This window comes from Orcinus orca, chromosome 4 (assembly GCF_937001465.1).
Source record: "Orcinus orca chromosome 4, mOrcOrc1.1, whole genome shotgun sequence".
Taxonomy (NCBI): Eukaryota; Metazoa; Chordata; class Mammalia; order Artiodactyla; family Delphinidae; genus Orcinus; species Orcinus orca.
Genome location: NC_064562.1, coordinates 124,756,788 through 124,779,734, shown reverse-complemented (window position 1 = coordinate 124,779,734; position 22,947 = coordinate 124,756,788). Strand labels below are relative to the sequence as shown.

General features: G+C 37.7%; 1 protein-coding gene across 2 annotated transcripts in view; it reads left to right on the top strand.

Moving 5' to 3' along the window:
• The first annotated feature begins 3,545 nt into the window (after window positions 1-3,545).
• CFI (complement factor I) overlaps window positions 3,546-22,947 on the top strand; it is a 37,097-nt gene continuing 17,695 nt past the window's right edge. Inside the window, exons 1-6 of one of the 2 annotated variants that reach the window (XM_049709641.1) lie at window positions 3,546-3,743; window positions 15,820-16,099; window positions 17,935-18,088; window positions 20,919-21,085; window positions 21,956-22,069; window positions 22,214-22,324. In XM_049709641.1, the coding sequence (XP_049565598.1) occupies window positions 3,687-3,743; window positions 15,820-16,099; window positions 17,935-18,088; window positions 20,919-21,085; window positions 21,956-22,069; window positions 22,214-22,324 (883 nt within the window). In that variant the 5' untranslated portion in view covers window positions 3,546-3,686. The remainder of the gene's footprint in view (window positions 3,744-15,819; window positions 16,100-17,934; window positions 18,089-20,918; window positions 21,086-21,955; window positions 22,070-22,213; window positions 22,325-22,947) is intronic. The other variant, XM_049709642.1, reaches the window with a different exon arrangement.

The window sequence follows — 22,947 nt, the reverse complement described above, 5'->3', positions numbered from 1 at the left end:
TTCTTTTAGAGATAAGAACCTTGATTCTAATTTTAGCAATATTATAAAGTATATCAATAAGAATTTGGTCAGGAAAACCAAAACCACTATAAGAATTTTAAGCAGAAAAGAATATTGGAATATTTGCATTCTTGTGGGATGAACAACAGTATACATTTAGAATTTTTCCATAGGTCTTATGTCCCAACTTCTGCCATAATAAAGTCTGAAGAAACCTGGGTATCATCTGGACTTCTTATAAAGCATTACATTGTTTCATTACATTAATGGCATTACCTTAATCAGAGCAGATAAGCAAGAGGTGGCTAACATACTGAATGCCTTGATTAGACACACATGCTCCAGAGGTGATAAATCCTGGCACATCAGTAAAATTTTAGGAAAACAGGGCTCAGAAACCTTCCAGAACATATTCTCTAAATTAAAAGATAAATTATTTTGTCTTGTACTTCATTTCACAAAGAAGGAAGCACAAAATTTAGTGAGCCTTTTTGGGGATATTCCCTTTGGGGAATATTTGACTTCTGGGCAAATATTTCACACTGAAGAATAGTTCATTGGCTACCAGAGCAGGAAAGAGTTCTGCACTAATCCAGAAGACCCTGCAGTGTTGGAGGTATCAGTGGTGGGAGAAAACATTGCGGAGTGTTTGAGGAAGACTCTGGGAGAACTACAATACAGGACCCTGGGGTTCTGGAGCAAGGCCATGCCATCTGTAGCAGAGAATTATATTCTTTTTGAGAAACAGCCTAGGTACTACTGAACCCTGGTAAATGTGGAACAACTGAACATGACACTGTGTCACCTTATAGCAGAGATGCCCGTTATGAGCTGGGTCCTAACAGACCCATGAAGTACAAAGCTGAGGAGGCCTAGCAAAAACATAAGATGAAAATGTTACATCTGGAACCAAATACAAACAGCAAAAAAGGGCGCAAAGTACATGAGCAGGTGGCCCCAATTCCCCCCTTTCCCCCAAATCCAAACCGTTGCACCTGTGTTCCTCCCTCAGCTCACACCTGTGGCTCTGTGGGGACTCTGGTAATGACCAGCTAAAGGAGGAGGGAAAAGTTTGGATTTGGTTCACAGATGGGCTCAGTATGTAGGTACAACCTGAAAATAGCAGCTGCATTACAGCCATACTTAGTAATGGTTCTGAAAGACAGTGGTGAAAGAAAGTCATCCCCATGGGCAGAGCTTCAGGTGGCACACCTCGCTCTCCACTTTGTGTGGAAAAATAAGTGGCCTAAGGTTAGACTATATACGGAATCACAGTTTCTAGAAGGGGAGAAACGTGGATGTACATATAGGAGTAGGGCTGAAGTGTAAAAATCTTTTTATCACATGTTAACGCCCACCAGAGAACATCCACCAGAGAAAAGTAATAAATAATCAACAAAATGACTCAGCCAATTGATAATCAGCCAATCTCAGTCATCAACCACCTCAGTACCAGCACAGTGGGCACAAGAATAGAGTGGCCATGGTGGCAGAGATGGAAGATACCCATGAGGCCAATAGCATGGACCCTGAAGGTTTCTTTAGCTACTGCCATCAACCAATGTCCAATCTGACAGCAACAGAGACCAATGCTGAGCCCCCAAGATGGCACAGTTCATCAAGGATACCAGCTAGCTACTTGCTGGTAAATTGACACATTCGGTTCTTTCAATCTTAAAAGGGCCAGTGGTACATTCTCACAGGAATAGACATAAATTGTGGGTAAGGATGTACCTTTTCTGTCTGCAGGGCCTCAGGATCATGAGCTAAAGGATTACAGAGTATTTAATCCTCCAACAGGGGATCCCGTATAACATCCTGCCGGACAAGGGAACCTACTTTATAGCAAAGGAGATGTGAGTGTGGGCCTATGACCATGCAATCCACTGGTCATATCACATACTATACCACTGTGAAGCTGGCACCTTATGGAGCATTGAAGTAGCCTGGTGAATGCCAAGCTGAGGTGCTACTTAAAGGCAATACTCTGTGAGGACTGGGTGCTATCCTCCAGGAAGCAGTATATGCATTGTATCCCCAACAGAGAGAAGACACAGGCCTGGGAGCCACAGAACAGAAGCAGGAATAACCACACTTACCATCACTTCTGATGACCACCTGGAGGCCGTGTGCTCTTGTCTCCACACTTTGTACTCTGAGGTCTGTTCCTCACAGGAAGCACACTTTTGTCCTTTGGCACAACGGGAATCCCACAGAATTATAAGGTGAACCTTCTGCCTGGTGCACACTGAGCTGCTTGTGTCCGGGGACCAGCAGGAAAGAGGAGGCGTCACCATCTTGACAGGAGTAACTGACCCTGATCCTTCGGAGGAAGTTAGGCTGCTATTATACAATGAGGGTAGGGAGAAATGTGTATGGAACCATACGAGCTGCTCAGGTGTCTCTTGTGACAGTAAAGGGATAGAAACAGCAACAATGGTCTGAGAAGTGAATGGTAATCAGGGGCTGGATAACTCCTGGAAGAGGTTGTGGGTCATCCCACCAGGTAGGTCACTGAGGTCAGCAGAGGTGGAAACTCAGGGTGAAGGAAATCCAGAATGGATAGGAAGGAGGCAGGGGGTGAGTATCAACTGCAGCCCCAAGGTCAACTGCAAGGGCAGGGGCTACAGTTCCCTCCCCTACCCCTCTCCGCAACCTCCCTCTCCTAAATAATCTCTCAGGAAGAAAGGTCCCCTGCAGTTTTGAAGGGGCCGCCCTTGAAGCCTATATGGAAAGTAGGTCTAAAAGGTGCAAATGGTAGACTCTGAAAGACAGGGAGATGAGTTTCCCAGATCCGCCTTCAAGGAAGGTCTGGCTACCTGGCCGTGAAGTGTGTGGTCAGCTGACACTTCCTTCTGACAGCAACTAACTATCAGATCCTTCAAGGTCTGCCTCAGCGACAGAGACCTGCCTCACCTAAGGGCAAGCATTTCCTGGGCAACCCTCACCAGGTGACTGAGTAAGGCAGGCAGGATCCAGCCATTTCTGCACGACCCAGGGCCACTGTGACTGGCCACTCTTGCTCCAGAGGCCCCCGTGAGCTGGGCAAGGCTTTGTCGAACCTGCATTGTGGTCTGATTTCTCTTTCTGCTCATTCCTGCTTCTCCTCCCTTCCTTTCCCAGGAGCTGATTCCTGATAAGTATCTCATGCCCCGAACTCTGTCTCACATCTGCTTCAGGAGAATCCAAACTGTTGACAGCATTTCTGCTTAGAGAAAATGATTTGATCACAGAACAACTTGTGAATGAAAGGAAGCGTTTTGGTGAGGATTTCTAATGTATTCAGCATAACCTTCAATATGATGGACTTTTACTCTTACCATTTCCTAGTTTTTGTCCTTAAAGAAAAATATATAATTCTATTTTACCAAAACATAAGAAATTTCTTCTAGTGATTTCTGTCTTCTCTAGAAAACAGAACGAGGCATTGTTCAGTATCAAGGTGGGGCATCAGTTTCCTCTTCAGGAAACACAGTCCCTCAGCCATTTACTGAAGCCTTTTTTGGTTTCAGTTACGGTAAAACTCTGAAATTTTGCCAAAATCTACATGAGTTCAAAAGTACAAAGCTCTTTAGGAGGCGTGCTCTTTTTAAATATTTTTTCAGAGGTTAAAAATTAAATTTCAAAAGAATATCTGAGGTGCAGACGAGTCCACAGTAGAGATAAAGACCCTGATTGTCTCCAACATGAAGCCTGCTCATGCCGTTCTGTTACTTTTGTGCTTCTGCTTAAGTTTTTGTGAGGTAAGTAATTCAATATCTATGCAAACTATTTTAAGTAGATATTTCAAATACTATAAAAATACAGAAAACATCTTAAGGATACTATTTTGACTTAAGGATCACATAGTTCAGTTGCCAACAATGACAGTATCTAGTCAGTAACAAAGATTTTATGTTAACATCTTGATGAAAGAGCTTTAAGAAATTGCTTTTTTCATATTGCTATTCTCTGTGCATAGAAATTGAACTGAATGAGAATTTTACTAATATAGATCTATATTTACAGTAATTATTAAATCAGTAAACATTTATCAAGCTCCCTCTATCTATGTGCAAGGTAGAGTGCTGGGCAAATTGCAAGACTGATCTCTTCCTTCAGTAACCGTTTGGTACAGTTGTAGAAAGATGATACAAGTATGCCAATGAGGAAATAAGCAAAATTTAAACAATATATGAAAACACAAGAGAAGGAACTTTTAAAAGACATATATTTAATTGCCAAAAAATGGTGCAAATGCTATCTGCCAAGGGACATTACGAGAGGAAAAGTCCCTTCCTGCTAGGAGGTCAGGGAAAGTTTATGGGTCAAATAGGATTTGAGCTAGGCCCATAATTCTGGATTAGATTTGATCAGTGGAGAGAAAGAAGAAGTGATTTTTCAGCCTGAAAAAGCAGCAAGTGTTATGGCAGAAAGATAGCACAGCACTGGGCTCTTCCAGATGAATAAACCTGTTTGATCAGAGTAGAGACTTTGTAGGCAACTCAAGGAGATAAAACCGAAATGACAGGTTGTAGGCAGTCTGAAAGCTGATCTATTAAAGTTAGAAATGTTTAAGACATTTTAGATACTTATTGATGATTGCCTGCTTTTGTGATCAAAGAGTTTTGAAACAATTCCAAAATTTGTTTTAATGCCTGTTTATAGCAGCAAATATTTAAAGAAAACTACCTAAGAAATCAGAATTATATACTTTGTTTCTTGTAACTTCTAAAATATATATTCAATGTTTTTAGTACAGAACAAATGGAGGTAAAGTAAATGCTTGTTGATTAAAATCGATTAAATTTTTGTAGTCTATAAATGAACTATCATGTAGCCATTAAAATTGTGCTTTTATATTTATTGAAACAAAAAAGCCCTCACTAAAAATCTTATTTTTGTTAAAGAGAAAAATACACACACACACACAAATACACACATATAACTGCTTATATAAATGGCAATTTAAAAGTTCATGAAGGAGGTATATCAGATAAATAACAGTTGGTATCTCTGAGTAATGGGATTGTTGGTGATTTTTATTTTATGTTTTATGCATTTATGAATTTTCAGAGTTCAGAAATTCTGTTTTATTCATTCTTTATTTTTCTTTTTTAAATACCAAATAAATATATTACATTATAACAAGAAAAATTTGTTTTTTGAAAAAAAAGATATTTCAGCCACATTTTGGATTCCTGGACAAAAAACAGGGGGAAAAAAAAAAAAAAACCAAACCTGAATATAGTAGTTTTCACTAACACAAAGGAAAAGAGCCTCTTTCTTTTACTGAAAAATCATCCAACAATAAAGTTGTCTTCATTCCTTTAAGAAACAGCATTTTTAAAAGAGTTAATATCATATTTGTGAAAATTCCAGAACTTCTTAGAATATTAGTTTATAAAAGAAAATGGAATGACTTTTTATCCCACCTGCTGAGAAATAACCATTTTAAAATGGAGGTTACCATAGAGACAACATAAATGTGTTCAAAGAAGTTTTAAAATATATCTACATTTTCAACATGAAATAAAATATGTACAGCTAGGAGAAACGTTATTTTTGAAAGCTGGGAGCAGATTTCCTTCTAGAGAATAAAAAGCCCCACTCCCTTTTTATATCAAAACACTCTGATGGACTGATTTGGAGTCCATTTTGATGGACTGATAAGCCACCCATCATATATCAATGATGGGTGGATTATATCATTGAATCAATGATGTCAATGATGGGGTGGGCTGGCAGTGGGTTAGACTTAAGTTGTTCTGAATAGTGAAATGAGAATTCTGGTTTTACGGAACCTACCCAGACAAAGAGGTAAGGGAACTTAGGAAAGGATGGGAGAGAAACTCAGAGCACAGAGGGAGTGGCTGCTGTATCAATAACCAAAGGATATTAAAGAACAGGGAAGCCAGGTATTTCAGTCAATATGGTTACCTACAGTGATAGTACTGTGCTGTGACATAATCCCTGACTGAAACCTTAAATTTTTACTTTACCCTACAAGCATATTGCAAACCTTGGTTTATATGGGTAGTATTTTGGAAGGAAAGAAGTAGGGTGATGTTCAGCAGAGTGACAAAATGCTGGAAAGAGGATATGCACAGGAGGCAACACACAATGCAGAGTGATGTCAGCAACCATGGCAGAGTAGGCAAATCCAAACACTTGTCCCTCCACAAAAAAATAGAAAAATCAAGCAAACTTTCAGAACCACCTTCGTCAGAACTCCAGTTATCAGAGGCCTACAGCACCCAAGTGAATGCTGAATGAAGGAAAAAGGCAATTTAAAAATGGTAGGAAAACAGTGGCATTTCTACTTGCCCTTACCCCACCCTGTTCCCAACTCAGTGGCAGTCTTAAAGATGGCAGTCCACATTCCCAGCATGGAACTCTAGTCCCTAGCTCTAAAAGGAGGAGAGCAGACTTTATTTAAAAAGAACTGTGTTTGTTCTAACCTACCCGGGGGCTACTTGAAAGACTGACACAATGTACTTGTCTTTGTTTCATCTAACTTGGAACTCAGAGTGGAAAGGCAGCAGACTGTTTCTCAAAAACATTAGAAAGCAAGCAAAAAAACAACCTACAGCCACCTGGGACAAAAGATTACAGTTGAGACATACAATAGGGTGCCAAAGCTTGGAAGGAAAAAGTTTCAATGGGAAATTAGTGCATTCAAAAGTCCCTGTGTATACTGGGGAATTTAGAAAGCAGCACACATACCCAGGGCAGGATGCAGCTCAGAAAACACCTAAGAAGACTCTAAGCCTATACCTCCAGGCTCAGTCCAAGCATGAAGTAAAAGCTAAGACATAATTGTAAATGTCCTGGCTAAGCATTGAAGGAGTGCCCCAGCACAGAGCCAATTTGCAAACCTGGGGGAGTTTTTTTGCTGTTGTTCTCAATTTGAGAGGTTCCTTTTTCTTTCCTTCCTTCCTTCCTTCCTTCCTCCCTTCCTTCCTTTCTTCCTTTCTTTCTTTCTTTCTTTTCTTTCTTCTTTCTCTCTTTTTCCCCCTCTCTCTCCCTTTCCCTTTCTCTTTCTCTCTTTCTGGTTCCTTGTTTTCAAGGAAATCTTTGTCTAAACCCTAGCTGAATGCAAGGTAAAGGAACCAAGACTTCAGGGACCACACAAGACAAAAAAACAAACTTTACAAAAACAGTTTAGAAAAGTTAGTAAACAAACAGCTACAATCTACAGAAAGCAAGGGAAGCAAACCCTGAGGAGAAGAAAGAATTTGATTTCAAGAATTACTACATTATAATATTCAAAATATCCAGTCTTCAACCCAAAATTATGAAGCATGTAATGAAACAAGAAAATATGTCCCATTCACATGAAAAATTAACAGAAATTATTTCTGAGGAAGAACAGACTTTGAACTTACCAGACGAAGACTTTAAGTAAACTATCTTAAATATGTTCAAAGAGCTAAAGGAAACCAGGAGGATGATGCATGAACAAATAGAGAATATCCATGAAGAGACAGAAATCATAAAAGGAATTAGACTGAAAAGTATAACAAAGAACTCACTAAAGGGTTTTAATAGCAGATTTGAGCAGGCAGAAGAGTAAATGAATTTGAAGATTGTTCAATTAAATTATCCAATCTGAAGAACAGAAAGAAAAAAGAATAAGAGCCTAAGAGACCTGTATGTTACCATCAATATATACAAAATAGGAATCTCAGAAGGAGAAGAGAGAAAGGGTCAGAGAATATTTGAAGAAATAATAGTCAAAAACTTCTTAAGTTTGATAACAGATAATGAATCTACAGATTCAGGGTGCTTACTGGTCCCCAAAAAGATAATGCTAAGAAATCCACACCAAGACACAAAATAATGAAGTTATTAAAAGCCGAGAAACAAAACAGAAGATCTTGAAAGCAGCAAGAGAAAAGCAACTCATCATGGACAAAGGATCCTCAATAAGATTAGCAGCATCTTTCTCAGCAATAACTATAAAGGCCAGAAGACAATGGGATGACATTTTTTAAGTGCTGAAAGAAAAGAACTATCAGCCAGGAATTCTCTATCCAGCAAAGCTATCCTTTAAGAATGAAGGAGAAATTAAAACATTCTCAGGTAAACAAAAGCTGATGAAGGTGCCAGTATACCTGCTCTATAAGAAACACACTACAAGAAGAAAAAGGAAAGATGGAAGGAAGGAAGGAAGGAAGAAAGAAAAACACTACAAGAAAGGGAGTCCTTTAGGCTAAAGGAAAGGGCATTAGACAGTAACTTGAAGCCATATGAAGAAATAAAGAATTCCAGTAAAGGTAACTACATAGATAAATACAAAAGCCAATGTAATTTTATTTTTGGCTTGTAACTCCTTTTTATTTCCTACACTGTTTAAAAGACAAATGTATTTAAAACTTATTAATTAACAGGCACACAATGTATAAAGATATAACGTATAACAGTAACAACATAAAAGGGGATGGAACCATACAGGAACAGAGTTTGTATATGCTCTTGAAGCTAGGTTGGTATGAATTCAAACTAGACTGCTATAAATTTAAGATGTTAAGTATAATCCCCATGGTAACCACAAAGAAAATATTTTTTTAAATAATCAAAAAGAAGAGAAAAAAATCAAAATTGTTCACTACAAAAAAACCAACTAAACATGAAAGAAGGCAGTATGGAGGAAGGTATAAGCCATACAGAAAACAAATAGCAAAATGTCAAAAGTGAGGCCTTCTTATCAGTAATTAATTTAAATGTAAAAGGATTAAGTTCTCTAATAAATAGGCATAGATTGGTAGAATTTATTTTTTTTAAAAAAAGATGTAATTATATGCTATCTGTAAGACAAATTTGTGATCCAAAGACACAAGTGGGTTGAAAGTGAAAGGATGCAATGGAATAAAGCTAGAAATCAGTAACAGAAGGGAAACTGGAAAATTCACAAATATGTGGAACATAAACAGCATACTCTTAACCAGTAGTCAAAGAAGAAATAATAAAGGAAATTGGAAAATACTTAGAGATGAGTGAAAACAAAATACAACATTCTAAAACATATGGGATTGGCAAAAGCAGTACTTAGAGGGAAAATTGTAGCAGTAAATACCTACATTACAAAGGAACAAAAATCTCAAATCAATAACCTACCTTTACACCTTAAAGAACTAGAAAAGAAGAGCAAATTAAATCCAAAGCTAGGAGAAAGAAGGAAGTAATAAATATTTGAATAGAAACAAAAAATTTTTAAAATAGTAAGACAATAAAATCAATTAAACCAAAATTTTGTTCTTTGAAAAGATCAACCAAATTGACAAACCTTAGCTAGACTGACAAAAAACAGAGAAGATTCAAATAAATAAAATCAGAAAGTGGAGACATTATTACTGACCTTACATAAATCAAAAGAATGATAAGAGAATACTGTGAACAATTATATGCCAACAAATTAGATAACCTAGATTAATGGACAAATTACTAGAAACATACAAATTACCAAAACCAACTCAAGAAGAAATAGGAAATCTGAACAGACATGTAACAAGAGATTAAATCAGTGATTTAAAAAGAAAGGAAGAAAGAAAGAAGGGAAGAAAGAAGGAAGGAAGGAAGGAAGGAAGGAAAGAAAGAAAGAAAGAAAGAAAGAAAGAAAGAAAGAAAGAAAGAAAGAAAGAAAGAAAGAAAGAAAGAAGAAAGAAAGGAAGGAAGGAAGGAAGGAAGGAAGGGAGGAAGAAAAGAAAGAAAGAAAAAACTTCTATCAAAGAAATGTCCAAAACCAGATGGCTTCACTGGTGAATTCTACCAAATAACAACACCAAATCTTCTCAAACTCTTTTGCCCACCCCACCCCCCAAAAAAGGAGAAAAAACTTACTTCCTAAATCATTCCATGAGGTCAATGTTACTCTGATACCAAAGTCAAAGATACTACAAGAAAAGGTACAAAGCAGAGATAACGGCTACCTCCTCCCCACCCCCATATAAAAAATTCCAGATATTTCCAGTATTCTTCATTCCTGCATGTAGCTACATATTTTCATCTAGGATAATTTCCCTTCTGCTTGAAGGACTTCTTTTTTTTTTTAACATTTCTTGTAGTGCAGATACACTGGTGATTAGTTCTTTCAACTCTTGTATGTCTAAAAAGGTTGTCATTTTGCCTTAATTTTCAAGTGATATTTTTGCTGGGTATAGAATTATAAGTTGACAGGGGTTTTTTTCTGGTATTTTTTAAATGTTGCTTCACTGTCTTCTCACTTGCATGAGACCTCTGTTGTCACCCTTACCTTTGTGCCTTTGCACATGGGTCTTTTTCTTTGGCTGTTTTAAAGATTTTCTCACTGTTGTTATTTGAGCAATTTGAGATGATGTGCCTTGGTGGAGTTTCTTTCATGTTTCTTCTGCTTGGGATTCATTAAGTTTATTGAATCTGTGGATTTATAATTTTTATCAAATTTGGAAAAGTTTCAACCATTATTTCTTTGAATAACATTTTTGTTCCCATCTCATTCTCATCTCCTGTGGAACTCCAATTACACATATACTACGTATACTACACCACTTGAACCTGTCCCACAGCTCACTCATACCCTGTTCTTTTTAAAAAATTCTCATTACTTCCACATTTCATTCTGGATAGTTTCTATTAATAAATCTTTAGGTTTGTTAATCTTCTGCAATGTCCTATCTGTTGTTAGTTCCATCCAGTGTCTTTTTATCTCAGATATTGTTATTTTCATCCCTAGAAGTTCAATTTGGATCTCTTATATATTTTTCTTGTCTCTACTTTTTGAACATATGGAATACAGTTATAATAAATATTATAATATACTTGCCTGCAAATTCTGACATCTATATTAAGGATTCTGGGTAAATTTCAACCAATTTAATTTTTCTCCTCACTGTGGGTCATATTTTCCTGTATTTTTGCATGCCTGTATTTTTTATTGGATGCCAGCTATTAGGAATATTATCCTGTTAAATACTGGGGTATTTTTGTATTCCTATACATATTCTCGAGCTTTGTTCTGAGATGCAGTTAAGTTACTTGAAAACAGTTTGATCCTTTCAGGTCTTGCTTTTGAGCATTCATAGGTAGGACCAGAACAATGCTCAGTCTAGGACTATTTGTTCCATACTACTGAGGCAAGATCCTTCTTTGTACTCCTTCCAATGCCCCATGAATAATGAAATTTTCCAGTCTGAATGTTGAGAACAAGCACTATTCATGGCACTGTTTGAGCGTGGGCCCTGTTACCTTGATTTCTATTGGGTGGTTCTTTCCCCAGTCTCTGGTTGTTTCTTCACATTTGGGTGCTGATAAATACTCAGCTGAACAATTAAAAGGGGATCGTCTACAGAGCTACAAAGTTCTCTCTCTATGCCACTTACTTGTTTCCAGTACTTTATTCTGTGAAGTATAGCTGCCTTGGTCTCCCAAGACTCTCAGCTTTGTCTCCTCAAGAAGTCCCTTGGGCTCAGCTCAAGTTCCTCCTCTCTGCACCACAGTCTGGGAACTCTCTGAAGGAAATCACATGGAACAGCTGTAGGGCTCATCTACCTCATTTGTTTCTTTAGTCTCAGGGATCTCTACTCTTCATTGCCTGATGTCCAGTGTCTTGAAAATCACTGTTGTCTGTATTTTGTCCATTTCTTGATTGGTTTAGGCTGAATAAGAACTAGGGTAGCTTTATAAGTACCTTTATAAAGGGTACCTTTATAACTAGGGTACCCTTATAAGTCTATCTTGACTAGAAACAGAAGAATTCCCATTTAATTTTAATAATTTTAATTTAAATATCCACTTTTGGTTAGTGGCTATTTTATTAGATGGCACTATTAACAATTGCTGGGGTTGCTGAGGTTGAGTTTTTAAAATACAAATGTAAACTTCAAATGAGCACTTTTTAAAACTTATTCTTTAACAGACATTGTATTAAAACTGGAAGTTAATTCAGCCAACTTCCAGTTCTACCCTGACATAGGCAGTCTCATATGTATTATGCATTGGAATTGTTCAAATTCGTTTCAAGTATAGTTCATCTTCAAACTCTATGTTCTTATGTTTTCGTGAATTTATAATAGATTCAAAATAAAGTGTTGTCGCAGCGATTATAAGAATGAAGAAACAAAAAAAGTTGAGTTTTTCAGTTTTGTCATTCTAATGGCCATTTGGAATTTTTGTTTTCATAAAATAGTAAAAACAATGCAGCCTGAAAGGTGTAATATTTTTGTTTGCTGAGTGCAAACAGTAGTTCATACAGGAAATATTTTACCTAATATTAGGTAAAATATCAGATTAGGTAAAGATACTGAAAGATACTATTCAGTATCTTTAAAATGAAATTTATTATTTTTATTAATATATTTAATTATTCTTAAACTGTAATATTATTATTCATTACTGCAACAGGCCTATATATAGGTATAGTTTTTCCTTTTTCATTAAGTATATGAATGTAATTTAAAATATTTGTCTAGTACTTTTTTCCTTATTTGTACCATACTATGAATTTTACTTTTTACTTTTTTATTTTTCACAAGCATGATTTTATATATATTTATATATGAAATTTCAATAAAAGAAAATATTTGCTGTTTAAATTTTTCTCTATAATTTATTATTCATTTCTTTCATGATTTTTACTGAAAATAATTTTGTTCTATAGGGGGGTTGTTTAAAAAGTACGTGTTGTTTAAAAATATACTAGGCTTGGGACTTACCTGGTGGTGCAGTGATTAAGAATCCGCCTGCCAATGCAGGTGACATGGGGGTTTGAGTCCTGCTCTGGGAAGATCCCACATGCCGCGGAGCAACTAAGCCCGCGTGCCACAACTACTGAGCCCACATACCACAACTACTGAAGCCCACGCACCTAGAGCCCATGCTCCTAAAATCTTCAGCTCCTAAAATGTAAAATTCTCCTCGGTGTTCTCTTTTTGTTTTTGTTTTTCACCATTCATTCAATGAATACCAGGCCCACCATGCCCCTAAAGAAAGTCTGAGCTAGGAGAAAGGACCTTTCAACTGAAATGAAAGTCAGAGTCTAAATGATAACCCAGAACTGGACATTGTACTATATGACTGTTATATATGACTGTTCCTGGGACCAAAATTCTTTTAATCTTTCATTTTTGCTCTAATCTAAGAGTGACTGAAAACTTGATGGCACTTGACCACGTTTCTTTCTAAAGATCAAGGAAAAATGACACCTCAGAAAGGGATAAATTTGGGGGAAAAAATCAAGTTTTTTCTGCTTGCACCCAATTAGAGTATTGCTCTTTCAGTAGAAAGGCGATACGTAAAAGTCAACAGTCCCAGCTGTCAGGGCACTTAAATTTTGTCAGTGGAAGACACAGGAGCTAAGTAATTACAAAACTGTCAACTCTAATAAGTGCTACAAAAGAGGTACATGGAACCATGAAAAGTACGTAATTACTAGATTTTATTCTAGATCAGTGTGTCAAAAACCAGTGTAGTTAATGGCAAATTTGTCAAACTTCCTGGCTATTTGATAAAGTTTACTGAAAAGCATGTTGGATAGAATGACTTTCACAGCTTTTGCAAATTTTTGTGTGGTTTTTAAATGACTGGTTTTTATTTGTCTTCATCATAGCCCTTAAAGATCGTTCAATTTGTTTCTGCCCCAGCTTGCTGTTAACTGCAGCTGGAGGGCACTGAGCAAGGTGTGTGTGTGGGGGGGGTGTTATGGCTGGAGGCTGGGGAGACTGGACCAAAGGATGCCCATCCTCCAAAGGGGGGTGTCTAGGGGACAGAGAGAGAGCCTTGACTTTCCACAACTGGCTTTTGACCCAGTTGACCTATTCCCAGCCTTCATTGTATTTCCTCTGGATTCCTGCAGGTCTAATTGGCCTCCTGCCTGTTTGTCTGATCTGATCTCCAGAAAGATCTTCCTCAAATGCAAATTTGCTCCACTGTTTAGTCTCTCAGTGGCTCCCTGTTCTTGCTGTTCTTGTTCTTACAGTCCTGCCCGGAGCACCTCCCACCACCCTTGCCAGCTGACTCCTCAGTGCTCTCAGTGCTCATCCCAGACATCAGCTCTTCTTGGAGATGTTCTCAAGCCTCCTAGTCAGGCCATGGGACCACTGTCCTAATGGCATCCCCGGCCCACGTCTACCAGGGGAACTCAGTCAGGCTTGCCTGTCTCTCTTCTGGTTGGTGTACTCCTTAGGCAGGGATTTTTATCCCTCTGACCCTAGCCTCAGGCTGTTCCCTGGCACAGGGTGGTGCTTACTAAATCATTTAGTGAATTAATTGATGAATGAGAGAATCGTCTGTTTTCCAAGCTTCAGACACACATTTCCCTTTTCTACAAAATATCTCCAAATGCACATCCTTCAGGCATATCAGAATCAACAGGTCCCAAGCCAAACTCATAATTCTCTACCTTAACTTAATCTCTATATTGATTAATGGCATTTTACATCCTTACTAACACTCAGCCTCAAAATCTAGTTCTACTGTCAACCCCTACATGCATTAAATTGTCCAGTCCTCTTGCTTTTGCTTGTTCAAGTGTCTTTCCAAATCATTTTCTTGCTCCACTCCTGCTTCCTCTTCCTCCCCAGTTTCCTAACCAATGACTATCCCAGTTGAAGCACACAAGCCCATCACTTGGGACTGCTCACGATTCCCTAAATACATTGTGCACCATTCCTCCTGGGTTTTGCTAGCACCTACCCTCTGCTAACACCTGACCTTCCTCACCTTGCTCAGATGCCCCATGAGGCTGTTTAAAATGCCCCTGGGGGGAATTCCCTGGCGGCCCAGTGGTTAAGACTCTGTGCTTCCCCTGCAGGGAGCACGGGTTCAATCCCTAGTTGGGATACCCGATCCTGCATGCCACAGGGGACAGCCAAAAAAAAAAAAAATGCCCCCGGAAATACGTGTTCTCTCGCACTCTGGATCTCCAAGAATACTGTATCTTATTTGTATGACTGTTACATCACTTACCCCAGTTATTATGCATGTTTCTATCTTATTGTCTAGATATCAAGCCCTTGGAAGACAGAGTCCATGTCATGTTTATCTTAGCAGGATTTTGCACAAAATAGGAGTTTAGCAAATGGTTTTGCATTTATTAATAGAATTAATCAATTTCATTCCTCAATTCATTCCATGAGACTATAATTACCACCAAATTTTCTACTCCTTAACATAACTGTTGAGATTCATTGATTTCTTCAAAGGCAGAATTTTATGTTGGCTTTTGAATAATAACAGCTCCCACTGATTTCATGCCTAGTACCTGCCAACCATTATACACATTTTATTTCTAATGCTTACAATAACCTTGCAAAATAGAAGGAAACATTTTACAGATGAGGAAACATGTTTCATGAGGGTGAGTAACTTGCTCAAGGCCATATAAGTGCCCAAGTTGAGACTAGAAGCCAGGGTTGTTTGATTCTAAAAACCACCAGACCACATTACCCTCATCTATACTGTGGGGTATATGAGTCTGTTTTGTTCCTTTCCTTCATGTATTCATCTTTTCTTTTTTAATGTGCCATAATATACCTAAATAATGTCCTGATAACATATGTTTAGACTATTTTTCTATTTTTAATAAATTCCAGGAAGGGGAAGCTTTTGGTACACAGCATCTGAAGAAGGTTATATCAACATTTATTTCCATGATTTGAGTTTAAAAATTATCTGTCACGCTTCCCTTATCAGCACAGAGAATTATCACTGATGAAACATGTCTCATACTGTATGCATTTCTTTGGGACGGTGATACTGATGACTCTGAATACCCATGTATCACTGGTCATTTGTAGCTCATGTATTCATCTTTAAAAAGATTTTAGTTTGTTGCTAAGCTAATGTTTATTTTGTGCTTTATAGTCCACTTCAACATCAGACACATCTCAAGAGGATCTCGTGGAGAAAAAGTGCTTAACTGAAAAACACACATGTCTCTCCTGCAATAAAGTCTTCTGCCAACCATGGCAGAAATGCATCGACGGGACCTGTGTTTGTAAACTTCCTTATCAGTGCCCAAAGAATGGTACCAGGGTGTGTTCAATTAATGGGAAAAGCTACCCAACTTACTGTCAGCAAAAGAGTTTTGAATGTCTTCGTCCAGAGGCAAAGTTTTTAAAAACAGGAACATGCACAGGTGAAGGTAGGAAAAGCCTAGTTTATTTTGTAAGAAGAAAATTGTCTACTATATTTTCTATTAGAAAATACTTTTCCTATGAAATGTTATGACGACAACTCAAAATTCTTCTCTAGACCCTCACTAGTAACTGGGGTGATAACTAAAGAAATTAGGGGATCATCAGGATCTAGCCAACCCTTGAGTCTAGAGCATGAGGCCCTGAGGCTGGTCCTTCCCCTCAGTGCCTATGCCACTCTCTGCTGCCCGGCCCTTCAAAATTATCCCCACTCTCACTTCTGCTTGGCTAAAGGGATTATTCCCAGAGCTGTTGAGTTGGTTCAGAACCCAGTGAAAAGGGCTTTGCGTGAGACTGGTACTGGTATGGAACCCCTTTGAACCCCAGCCCCAATAATTTCTTCCAGCATCCATCCCACCAGTCCCTACCCCTTTCCCTAGCCCCAATCCATCAGCCCTGATCCGAGGTTTAGCTCAGGCCATTGCTGGCCTAGGATATACTCCAACCTAGCAAACTTGGCACATCAGATCAGAGAGCTTGTCAAGACTTCATCCAGGTGCCTAATGTAGTGAGGAGGTCTGGGACCCTAATATGTAGATTAGCAGAGTGCTTAAGATTTAAGGGTCTCACTGTCAGTCAGATTTAGTTCTAAGCCCCTCCAAGCCCCACCTCAATTACTGCAAACTCTGTGGCCTCTCTGGAATGCAGTTTTCACATCTGTAAAATGTGAGTAACAGTAGTTCCTAACTCATAAGACTCTTGTGAAAATTAAATAACATGATGTATGTAAAGCTCTGTGACTAGTACACAGAGAGCGCTCATGAAATCTTAGCTATGACAGCAAACCTTAAGCTCGTTGTCTTCTGATATGAATTATCACAGACATTTCATGAATTTACAGAAGAATGCTTAAAACGTTCTTTTTAAAGTTACCATGTTGTGTGCCAGCACACAGTAGCCCAAATATTTTTGTATTGCTGAGTTAAGATGTTAAGGTACTGTGGAAGAGGAAGAAGAAAGTTCCGTGATTGAGTCCATCTCTCTTCCTTGTTAGAGAGGACGAAAGCAACTGTGGAGATTATTTTGTGAGGGTCAGACTTCTGTTCTCTTGAGGCATGAAATGTCTTAAATATATGAGAATACATAAACCTTTCTTACATTTTCATTATTTGCTTGGCTAACTTTTAAGAGCACGGATTTTGGAGTCAGATCAATATAGCAGGTTCAGATTCCTGGCTTCAGTCCTTGAGCAAGTAACTTAATCTCATGTATAAAAATGGATAAATTTAGATTCCTCACGTGTAAAAATAGGGATAAATATCACCCTAATCTTCATAGGGTTGATATGAGGATTTTATAGTACTTTTTTTTACAACTGGGTAGCACAGCCACTGACACATAATAAGCCCTCATAAAATGATTGCTTACCATTTGTTAAAATCTTCGTGGTGGGTCTTCCCTGGTGGCGTAGTGGTTAAGAATCCGCCTGCTAATGCAGGGGACACGGGTTCAACCCCTGGTCCGGGAAGATCCCACATGCTGCGGAGCAACTAAGCCCGTGAGCCACAACTACTGAAGCCCGTGCACCTAGAGCCCGTGCTTTGCAACAAGAGAAGCCACCGCAATGAGAAGCCTGCGCACCGCAACGAAGAGTAGCCCCCGCTCACCACAACTAGAGAAAGCCCGTGCCCAGCGACGAAGACCCAACGCAGCCAAAACAAGAAAAAAATCTTCATGGTGTTCAAAGTTAATTAGAAATTATGTATTTTATTACTTTAGAGACTTAATCAAGAGGAGGAAGAGTGCCTGAATATTGCTCATTCTTTTTTTTTTTTAATTTTAGAAGAATTTAGTGTTTCTTTGGAGAATGAAAAAGGACATTCAGAAGGAATTGTTGAAGTAAAACTTGTAGACCAAGATCAAAAAATGTTTGCGTGTGGAAAAAGCTGGAGCATTACACAGGCCAACGTGGCCTGCCTTGACCTTGGATTTCCACTGTGAGTGCTTCGTGTCACTGAATTTCCCCAGGGCTGATTTGATTATTCCAACTTTTTTTTAATTTTTGATTACCCTATCTTTCTGTGCCTCAACTTCCTCAACTGTAACCTGAGCATATTAACTGCCTGTCATGAGGATGAAGTTTGTTTATGCTCAGCTAGCACTTAGAACACTGCTGAGCACCCAAAGTTTGCTCAGGTATCTGGATGCAATCCTTTGCCCATCTGTAGACTTGCAAATACATTCATCATCATCTCTATTCACCTATGATTACGTCCACTCCTTCATACCTAATGTTGTTTATATATGCCTTCTCTCTTTTTTTTCTCAACCTTGCAGAGATGTGTCTATTTGATTAGTGTTTTTGATTTTTGTATTTGTAAATTTTCTTTTGTTTCTTTATTTTCATTAACTTTTATCTTTGGCTCTCTCTCTTCTTTTCCCTATTGTATTTTTTCCAATTCTTTTAGTTTTTCTTATTTTCTAATGTAAGCATTTAAGGTACAAATTTCCCTCTAGGTAATGCTTCATCTGCATGCCATAACCCTCTGTAAGTGGATATTTTATTTATTGTTCAGTTCAAAATATTTTCTCATTTTCAATATAATTTCTTCTTTGACTCATACATAATTTAGAAGTTTCTTTTTTTACATTCCTAATGAGTATATTAGTTCGCTTTTGGTTAACTTTTTTATATAGATTTACCATTTAAGTTTATTGTGGAGAGAGAATGTCTCCATATGATGACAATTGTTTAAATATTTTTTTGAGACTTGCTTTGTACTGAGTATATTTTAAATGCTTCATGTGCAGGGTTCTGCATAGATGTGTTATCCATTAGAAAGCTTGTTGATTGCTTTATTCAAATATTTTTCCATTTATTTACTTACAAGTTTTCTATGCTTTTATCTTTTAAGCTTTTCTATGCTTTATCTTTTATCTTTTAAGTGTGTCCCTTATAAACAACACATATCTAGATTTTTAAAAAAATACAATATGACAATAACTGTCTGAAGAGTTTAGTCCATTTACATTATTGTGATTATTTACACTGTTGAATTTATTTTTCCTGTCTTGTTTTGGGCTTATTAGTTACCCTGCTTTTTCTGTCCTCTTGTTTCTTCCTTTTTAAATTTCTGTTAGGTTAATAAAGCTGTTGTTGTTGTTTCTTAATCTTCTCCTTTTTCTTCCTCTAATTTGTTTGAAAATTATATACATCCTATTTCTATTCCTTTAGCGGTTATCTTTACATTTATACTATGAACCCTTAACTTAGAAAGTCCTTGGCCTCGTCAGGAATAATATCAATACAAAGAATGGCATTACCGTGTCAAGTTTCCAGTATTTTGTTCAACCTTATTTTTATATATTCCTGAAGTTAATTGCTATCATTATATAATAAGCAATTATTATTACTTTTGTTCAGTCAGTGCTTACTCAGATGTACTTCATATTTACCAACTTCCTGGTTTGTTGTTGCTTCTTTCATCTCACTTCTTCGTTCTGGCTTCAATTTTCTTCTTCCTAAACCACATCTGCTAGTAGTTCATTAGTGAGAGTCTCTTATGATTAAATTGAGCCATAGAGTATTTCTTATTTTCGACAGTTTGTGACCTACAACCTGTGATTCAACCTAATGGCAAACTCTCTCACTCTTTGATCTCCCAATTTTTGTTCTTATATTTTGTATAAGCTCATGAACAGACTTCTCTGATTTTAGCCAGTGGGTATTTCCGTTAATTCCTTAAGAGTTCATTGAGAACATTTATCTAGTCCTTTTAGATATTTATAGGTTGAGAGGTTTTACAGATTATTCACGTGTCAGATTGCCCCAAATGGCTCCCATCTGTTCTCATATTTCGATGTGGTTTGGCACAGTTTCATGACCACTATATCTTCATTATGGATCTGAACTTCTTTGTTCCATTTAATTGCTCTCTTTCCCTTTCATTGTAATTTATCTGATATTTATATTGCCATTACTGCTTAATTTTTGTTTACATTTGCCTGATGCATCTTTGCTCAACCTTTTATTTTTAACCCATTTTCCCCATTAACTTCTAGAGAAAAGCAGGGAGCAATTGAATATTCTGGAAGAATAGCTCACTGTAACTCATCATCTCTAGGATCGGGTCACTGAGGTAGCCTCTTAGCTACACAAATTCTGAACAAACTGAGAAGTCCAAGCAATGGCACATAGATGTCAAAATATCACTTAATACTGTCAAGACTGAATTGAGGATGTAGCTTAGCATAAAAGCAAAATGGACCTGCTAGAATCAAACTAACTGAACCTCCCTGATCCCAGGCAACAATGGGGCCAACCAGGTAAGACTTACAGCATTCGGCAGGTGAAGAGGACCCAAAAGGAAAAAATGGAAGAGCTGGGCTGACCTTTCCTGGTTTACATTTCCAAAATTCCCTGATAAAATTAATCCACTCCCTTCCTGGAGAGAACAGGAGTTAAGCCGTAGAGAGAGGCCAAGAATGACACATCTCAGGTTGGAAAGAAATCAGCAGTGTGGACGAAGAGGCATTCCTCCTTAACAAGAAACAGAGGAGAGGAAACCAATATTTGTGGGTGCTTGCCATGTTTTGAACTTTGGCCAGTCAGTTTAAACTGATTGTTAATCTTTGCAAAACTCAATGAGGTAGTTATATTCCCTGTTACAGGTGAAGATATTGAAGCTCAGAGAATTTAAGCATATTGCCCAATCTATCACCCTTATGTAGAAAATAAGAGGAAATAGTCCTTTACCTCCTACAGTAAAGTTATAAATACAAAGTACTAATTATTCTACCTTACCGTTTCATTTATTTGATTTGCAGAGGTGCTCTTGATACTCAAAGCAGAGATCGTCATATAAATTCCACTGAATGTCTACATGTGCATTGTCGAGGATTTGAGACCACTTTGGCTGAATGTACTTTTACTAAGGGATTAACTAGCAGTTCCGAGGGTTTGGCTGGTGTGGTGTGTTACACAGGGAGTGAAGGTTAGTGGAGAACTGGCCTGATATTTTCCCTTCCTTCAAAGGTGTTTATTTCACGTCAAGTCTGTAGTAAACAAACAAATTACAGATACCCTCTTGCCAGGGAAACACAATGGCAAAATCATATTTTGGGTTTTAGAGCCGAAATGGGTGCTTTTCCCCTATTTTATCTTTTTTGCCATTCAAATATTACTTCTATCCAGGTTCCTATATGGGAAGTAAAGTTGCTTGACTCCCCTTTGATTCCTTGAATATATGGATTAAAGTTGATGTAGCAAACACAAGTTAATAAAACATTAGAAGAAACTCAGCATCTCCCTCGAGAGGTCCGGCCGATTACACATGCCTTTAAAATGGTTAAGTGACCACAACTGTGCCTCAGGCAATCCTTGCCACTTTTCTCCTTCATGCTGACCTTGGAATATTTTTGCCATATATACAGTATTAAAGACCAAAGCCTTTTTTGGTGCTAAAAAATAAGTACCATCAAAATGTAAACAGCACTGCCAAGTAAGCCTCAGGATGGGGGTGGGGGATAAAGCAGTAGCGTGAAAGGAGTGGATGAGCACCAGAGTTCGCCAGTGTCAGCAAGGACTCCTGATTCCCGAAACCCCTGCCCCATCTCGGCGAGCAGAGACCTCCACAATGAATGCTGGTTTTCAGAGATTATAAAAGGGCATCCACAAGCCAGCTTTGGCGTTTCGTTTCCTTATTAATCATATGTACTATGTCAATGCTACCACCCATACATTTTATATCATTTTTTATTTGTGCCTGGTTTTATCTTCAGGTCCCCATTAATCCAAACATGTGATAAAGATGTCACCCACAACTCCACAGATAAATTTCACAAAGATAATTCCTACTTTACAGTTTCTCCAACAAACGACTCCTTTCAGTGTGTGAATGGGAAACACATTCCTCAGAAGAAGGCCTGTGATGGTGTCAATGATTGTGGAGACCAGAGTGATGAGTTGTGCTGTAAAGGTAGAAATGAATCTAGCCTTTAAACTCTCAAAAGCATTCTTCTGACTAAGAAAGTAGAAGCAACTTTACCATTGAATTAAGATTCCATCTCATTCCATTTTAAGAATGAAAAAACACACCCCTCTTGTATTTATGTTTGCACAGAGTGCCGAGGTGAAAGTTTTTTCTGTAAATCGGGTGTTTGTATTCCAAAGCAGTATAAGTGCAATGGTGAGGTGGACTGCATTACTGGAGAAGATGAAATTGGTTGTGAAGGTAATTTAAAGTTTCATGGTTACTTTTTTTCATTATTTGACCCAGGGGTTTTAGCAGGCTTTGTAATTATTGCCTAGAGCCAATTCATCAATAGCGACTATAAAATGGCTATTTCATTTTTTAAAATTTTTATTGAAGTATAGTTAATTTACAATGCTGTGTTAGTTTCAGGTGTACAGCACAGTGACATATATATATATATATATATATATATATATATATATATATTCTTTTTCAGATTCTTTTCCCTTATAGGTTATTACAAAATATTGAGTAGAGTTCCCTGTGCTATACAGTAGGTCCTTGTTGGTTATCCATTTTATATATAGTAGTGTGTACATGTTAACTCCTAATTTATCTCTCCCCCCTTCTCTTTAAAAATGGCAATTTCTAACTCAACATTCCTTCTGCATTTATTAACTCGAATTCTATAGAGAAGAACTATTTTGTTTTCACGAAATTCAGTTCATCGTAGAAAGGCAGAATGATATAATTCTTTCCCTTTACTTACCAAGTTTCAAAGCAGTGAGTAGGCGCTCTTTGCTTTTTGGTGCTCATTGGAAAACCTCCAAAGGTGGAAAATATTTACTAGGTACCTACTGTGTTCCACACAGACTGACTTC